This window comes from Microtus ochrogaster, unplaced genomic scaffold (genome assembly GCF_000317375.1).
Source record: "Microtus ochrogaster isolate Prairie Vole_2 unplaced genomic scaffold, MicOch1.0 UNK24, whole genome shotgun sequence".
NCBI classification, from domain to species: Eukaryota; Metazoa; Chordata; class Mammalia; order Rodentia; family Cricetidae; genus Microtus; species Microtus ochrogaster.
The window spans coordinates 3,402,306-3,409,608 of NW_004949122.1; the positions used below are offsets into that span (position 1 = coordinate 3,402,306).

Consider the following 7,303-nt stretch of genomic DNA (forward strand, 5'->3'; position numbering starts at 1 on the left):
AAACAAAATCCAAAACAAAACAACAGGCTAAGTGATGAACATAACATAAAATGAAACCACTCCAAAACACTAATAAACATCAAAACATAAATTTTTATAATCAAGAAAGATTCATTTCAAGGACACATGGGTGGTTCAACATATACAAACAAATAAGCATAACACATCAAGAGAATGAGCAATAAAAGCCATTTGATCATCTCCATAAAGGCAGGTAAGGCAGTCAATGAAATTCAACATCACAATAAAAACTTTGAATCAGTTAGGCATAGAAGGAAGTACATAAACATAATATAAAGACTATATATGATACTAACAAGCCAGTTTCTAGGAAACAAACCTAGAGTTTTACACTAGCATGCTAGGAAAAAATGTACTATTTCATATTTATATGAGCTACTTTTTCCCTTAGATCTAGAACAAGAAAAGGAGGCCCATTTTTTTAATCACCTGTACACAAACGGATCTAGTCAAAGCAATCAGATAAGAGAAAAATAATGAACATTGAACATTCAAGTTGGGAATTGTCAAATTTTCTCTGAGTATGGTATGATCATATATATATATATATATATATATATATATATATTCAAGACTTTATCAAAGAACTATTACAACTAATAGAGAACTCAAGTTTGATGTGGGAATGATTTCTTATTAATAAAGAAACTGCCTAGGCCCATTTCATAGGCCAACCCTTAGGTAGGCGGAGAAAACAGAACAGGAGGCTGGGAGAAAGAAGTTGAGTCAGAGAGCCGCCATGATTCTCCTGCTCCAGGCAGATGCAGGTTAAGATCATTCCTGGTAAGCCAGCTTGTGGGCCACACAGAATAATAGAAATGGGTTAGATCAATATGTAAGAGCTAGCCAATAAGAGGCTGGAACTAATGGGTCAGGCAGTGATTAAAAGAATACAGTTTCCGTGTAATTATTTCGGGGCATAAGCTAAGCTAGCCATGCGGGCGGCCGGGTGCGGGGGAAGCAGCCCGCCGCTCTTATTTCAACACAAGTTGTTGGACACAAAAGCAACATGAAAACCAGTAGAATTGCTATATACCAACAGCCAGTTATCTGAAATGGAAATAAGGGCAACAATCCAAGATATAATAATAATGTATAAAACAACACAGCACATAGGAGTAAAGTTAATAAAAAGGCGAAAGATCTCTAAGAAAATCATAAAACACTGATGAAACAAGTTAAACGGCCAAAATGAAAACATACAGAGACATCTGAATTAATGAACTGGAAAGATCAATTATTATTAAGATGTCCATACTATTCAAAGTGGTCTAAGGTGTTAACACAATCTCTAGCAAATGCCAGCGACACTTTTTTTTAATAAGATTAGAAATCCTAAAAATTTGAATGAGAAGATAAAATATTCCAAATAGCCAAAGCAATCCTCTGTAAATGTCAAGTCACAGGACTTATCAACTTTTATCATTTGCAGAAAAGCCACATAACAGCAAGGCAGTTAATATTCCAACATGGAAGGTCACTTCTCTTAAAGAAGGAAGAAGAATAATGAAGAAGAAAGAGGAGGAGAAGGATATGAAGTTGAGAGGGGAACATATTGATGGGAGCCCTAGAGGGAGTTGGAAGAGGGGGTACAGAAGGTTTATAATCAAAATACATGAGATTCTTGAAAAATAAAAATACCTACAAAAAACCCTTACAAAATAGAAACAAAACCAATCAAATAAAAATTGACTTTTCAAACAGTCCCATTCCTACCAAACACTTAACATTTGCTGTTCTCTAGCATATCCCATTTTAGTGCTCACCACATCTGATTTGTTAGCCTGCATGTTTGTGTTTTGCTCCCCTAACACAGCATATAAACTTTATATGCTGTGTTTATATGCTTATATGCTTATATTACATGACCTTATTATGGGCTTACTAATTAATAGTTTTTTTAGCAAAATGAAGATAACATTTTCTTTGAACTATTACTTCTATTTATATACACATTAGCTTACTCAAATTTATCATTGTAACTAATTGATCTTTCTACTGATTTGGAAATTTTGGCATTTAGTGTAGTAGCATTCCCTTTAGAAGTTTAGTACTTTGCTCTAATTATAACATCTCATTAACATCTTCTGAAAATGACAGACTTCTTTAGACTGTTTTAAATTAAAAAATAAGAAAAGCCAATTATTTCTGGTAGGACAATGGAGCTAAGATTTGGATACATAGCCAAAGTCGTCTAGGAACTTTCCTCCTTAGCCTCTCAAGTGACAGGATGTACAAGTGGACACAGCAACAGACACAGACTTGACATAAGATGAAAGAAAGTAAAACTAAAATTAAATTAATGTAAGAGTACATATGGGTTATATAAAAATAACTTAATATTCACACGTTTTAAACTATAGAATAAGAAATCATTTTCATCTACTTATTTTCATCTTATAGCTTCCAGGCCAAACATTTTTTTATTACTACCAGGGCCTAAATTATCAGTAGTAATGATTAAAAAAAAAAGTTTCAACTGTGCCATTTAAAAATCACTTCTGTTGGTATGTTCAACTTACACAGTCTTCTTGTCCTGTCGAAGAAGTTTAGAAGAAAATTCACTTAGTACTTCAAGAAAAGCCAGATTAGGAGGTGGATATTCTTGCCCTTTCTGATTCTGGTATTTGAAGGCAAACTCTATTCCATCCCTGAATTTAAAGAAAATAACATTTTAATTTCTTCAGATACTGTAGTTGTCTCAAAGGGCAAATATTATAAAAACATTTAGAAACATAGTAAAATTGCTACTGAGGTTCAAAACAAAACCACACATCTAGAACGTGGACGTTCTCTTGACTCAAATTATTCAAGAGTCATGTTTTTTTTTTTTTTTTTTTTTTTTTTGAGAGAGTTTCTCAGTGTAGCCTTGGCTGTCCTGGAACTCACAGCGTAGACCAGGCTGACCTCAAATTCAGAGATCCACCTGCATCTGCTTCCTGAGTGCTGGGATTAAAGTCATGTGCCATCACTGCCCAGCCCCAATATATGTGTAAGGGTACTATAAAACCTTGGAAAGCAACTGGATTGGCAGAAAATCTGTTTCTGAGAGTTACTTATGGTATCAACCAGCATTGTGAAAACAGCTCTCTGTGTGTGGTACAATATATGTCTGTAATGGTTTGAGTGAGAATATTCTCCAAAGACTATTTGGATACTTGGTCCCCAGTTAGTTTAGGAGGTATGATGCTCACCAGGAAGCTTTTGAAAATATTGCATCTTTTTAAATACACATGCCCTATCATAGTCTTACAGACCAAAGAACAGGTTATTAATCTTTTCTCTTTATACTATAGAAGGTGGGGTAAAACCCCCACAGGAGGTTTAAGAAAGCCTTTTTTTTTTTTTAAAAATATATTTATTTATTTATTTGTTATATATACAATATTCTGTCTGTGTGTATGTCTGCAGGCCAGAAGAAGGCACCAGACCTCATTACAGATGGTTGTGAGCCACTATGTGGTTGCCGGGAATTGAACTCAGGACCTTTGGAAGAGCAGGCAATGCTCTTAACCACTGAGCCATCTCTCCAGCCCCAAGAAAGCCTTTTTTAAAGTAAGTTAGTGCTACCCAATTACATTAATAGTTTAAGATCTTAGGGTTTGAAAATTCTGTATTTATCACTTTAGAAATGGGTCAAATAACAGTTGTTTATTTATATTCCAGTAAACCTGAATAACAGGAGTTGTTATCTCACTTGTGAAGCGTGGCAACTGCTTCTCGGGTCTTGATCTGGTCCAATCCAAATGTAAGAGCAAAGCGACGTGCCAGTTCTTTAATACCACTAACGTGGGCAGATGTCCTATCCAGATTAGGACCTTGTTCTTGAACAAGTTCATTGAATAACTGGTGGCAATAAATAAAAAGAAAAAAAGGAAAAAAAGTTTGGCTAAGAAATATTTGAAATTTTATTTACTTTTAGAATAGGTAATATAATAGAAAGAAGGTATATTTTCAGAAACACAGTATAAAGCTACAAGCATGTATGATATAAAGGGTTCAGAACTTTTTTCACTTATATTGTAGGTCAGAATATCAGTTGAATATTCATATATAGTTGGATATAAAAGGATAAGATATTTTCAACTTAACAACAAAATACACTTAAAATGTCTTAGGTTGGTGATTACCTATGTGACATACATTCTATCAAAGTAAAAATAAAACTTCAGACCAGTAATAATATTAAAGCACCATCCCATGACCAAATCTAGACACTAAGCTGTGCCTGTATAAATCTACCTTCTAGATTACAGGGTCTTAAGGGTACAGACTTGTATAAAGCCATTCCCTCCTGACATACATGATAGAGGAAAAACATAAGGCTTTACCTACTGAAGTGTTCTGCTTCCTGCTTGCTCTCTCCTGCACAAACCATTCATTTTATATAATATATATGCACGTGAAAAAAGCAACCTAAGTTCTTTATACTATTTCCTCTGCCAGCCAAGAGTTCATTTCCCTGGTTTCTCAATGGTATAGGTCCTGGGATGTATTTTTTTGTTTTTAGCAGCAATCTATAACCTTTAATAAATTGAGCATCTAGTTTCAAGTTTATGACATTTGTAAAGGTCTTTTGGTCCAACAATCACTCAACTGTGCTGGCTGACAGGATTTAAAGAAGTCAGGAGAAATGCTGCAATAAAGTCCCATCATGGGGCATACCATTAAAGTAAGCATGTAGAGACTGCATTAGAAATGACACATGTCCAGTATGCACACAAATCAGAGATTTATACATAAACTCTTTCTACAGTGAATCAAAATGGGAGGCCTAAACAAAAAATAACAAACACCAGCCATGATACCATCAGGAAAATAATGCAATGAGTTCCACAAAAGTAAATATTAACAAATTAAAATAAATACATACATGTTGTACAATTAGTAATTCAATAAAAGAGAAAGTTGGGTCAGTCTGAGCAAATTCATAGTACTTGCATGGATGGTTCATATAGGGTAGAAAGTAAATGACAGGTTATATACATGGATGCTCTCCTGTATCATTTATGTCTGTAATCATTTCACAGAGATCCTGTGGAATTTTCAATATTGAAGAGTTTGACAAAAAACAGACTGAGGTAAATAGAAACTGATTTTTAAGGCAAAATCACAAAGAAAGACATTCTAAGGATGACAGGCAAGAAAACAATATCATATATTGTTCCTTTTGCCTTACTTGTGTGGCATATGGTAGAGAGAAGCTTTGACACATTGGATGTTCTGGATATTATGATTTGGTTTTTCTTAATTGTAGTGGCAATAAGAAGCATAGACTTTGAGTATTTGAAAGAGTAACTGTTAGCATGTGAAGAGAATGGCATTTTGTGGAAAAAAAAATAAATCAGTGTACAGAAGCTCACTCGAATAAACCCTTTCACTGAGATGAATCAGCATCAATTCTTTTGATCACAGAATCTATTCTTACATCTACTCTATGTTTATTTTCTTAAAACTTTTATTCTTATCATTATAGGAATTTTCAGAAATGCAGGCCCATGGTAGAGTTTTAGAATTCCTGTGCTATCAACACATGCTCTTTATCAGGTTGTGAGCTAAATATCCACCATCGACTTCTATACAAGGCTACCAAAATCTGCCTCTGAATCTTAGTTCCACAGCTACTCTGAGTCACCGTATTTTTATTTGCATTCTTCACTTGGAGTCTCTGGGAACCATCAGTAAACTCTCAAGTTCTTACGTCACATTCATCACACCCATCTACCTGAGAGAACTCCTGCTTTCGGTTGTCCAGAGCGGAGTGTTCTTCAGTAACACACTGTCCTGACCCTGACTATGCCTTAAATAGCAGGAATGGTTCTTCCACAGATTTTTCAAATGAATGTAGCAAATTATAAATAAATTCTTAAACTTTAAAATGTTTTTTATAGACAGTGATATCTAACAGCCTTCAATTCTAAAACTTTGATTTGAGCATTTCCTAGGTCAATTTATTCCTATTATCTATTCATACAGCTCTTATTTTTAAATAAATAGTACCATACTACTTATTTTATTTTGAAACTTGTTTTACTTGTTCCCTTAAGTTGCAAAAACTTTTCAGTGGATACAGTTGAATGTGCACCCAGTTTCAACTACTTGAGAGGGTGAGGCAGGAGGATCCCTTAGCTCAGTCTAGACAACACAGCGAGATACTGTCTTAAAAAACTAAATAAAAAGAAAAACAAAATTAGCTACTTCAAAGTATCAACTTATTTAACTATTCCTCCACTGATGAACATTTAGATTATTTCTAAAAATTATCACCATGGGTTACTTATGCAATGTGTACAGTATATTTTCTTATTTGAATATCACTGACAACAATTTCTTGAAATTTATTTTGGAACAGAATTTCACTGTATCACCTTAGCTGGCCTGAGACTTACACATATGCCTTCCTCTGCTTCCCAAGTGCTGGCATTAGGCACATGCCACTATGCCTGGCTAATTAAGTACAATTTATAATTACTTTTAATTTTAAAAGCCATTATTATTATTTTGAAAGAGGGTCTTATGTAGCCCTGGTAGCCTAGAACTTGATATGTACACCAGCCTGACCTGGAACTCAGGCAAGCAAATTATTCTTTCTTAAATTTTCCAATATAACACGCCTTAGTATTTCATCTATTTAAGATATAAAGCACACTATGTATTAAAAATTAAATGAGATAAGACAGACATGTAGCACATAACAAGTACAGAGAACTTTTATCTATTCTCCCCCCTGCCCCCCAATTTCTTACCTGTTGCAGACTGAGAATGAGGGTCTTAGCACACTGAATTTTATCAATCTGCCTGGTCTTACTCAGGGTTTCCTTAATGATATCACCATAGTCATTGTAATACTGTGAGATAAAAAGAAAACACACCTTAGAATTAGGAAATTCCATGACAAGACTATAGTGGTGAAGCTGGGCATGGTAATGCACTCCTTCAAACCCAGCACTGGGGAGGAAGCTTGGTCAATAGAGTGAGCTCCAGGACAGCCAGGCCTACACAGAGAAATACTGTCTTGAAAAACAATGAAGAAGAAAAGAAGGAGGAGGAGGGGGCTTTGGAGAAAGAAAAACTAGCTACTATTAATAGTTTTATCAATATCTATTTCTTCATCTTCAAAATAAGAGTTAAATGGTATTGTTTACATTAACGATTTGATATTTAAGATTACGAAGTAACTAATAAAAAGCTAAAAATCCCAGGAGAGGAAGTGATATATATATATATATATATGTATATATATATACATATATATACACACACATATATATATATATATATG

The 7,303-nt window shown here is 34.3% G+C and overlaps 1 protein-coding gene across 2 annotated transcripts in view; it reads right to left on the reverse strand.

Moving 5' to 3' along the window:
* The window catches only part of Stag1 (stromal antigen 1), a 335,960-nt gene that overhangs the window by 16,729 nt on the left and 311,928 nt on the right, over window positions 1-7,303 (reverse strand). For both annotated transcript variants that reach the window (XM_005367800.3, XM_026789595.1), the window contains 3 exons: window positions 6,768-6,869; window positions 3,719-3,867; window positions 2,544-2,672 (listed from right to left, as the gene is read on the reverse strand). In XM_005367800.3, coding sequence (XP_005367857.1) covers window positions 2,544-2,672; window positions 3,719-3,867; window positions 6,768-6,869 — 380 coding nt within the window. The remainder of the gene's footprint in view (window positions 1-2,543; window positions 2,673-3,718; window positions 3,868-6,767; window positions 6,870-7,303) is intronic.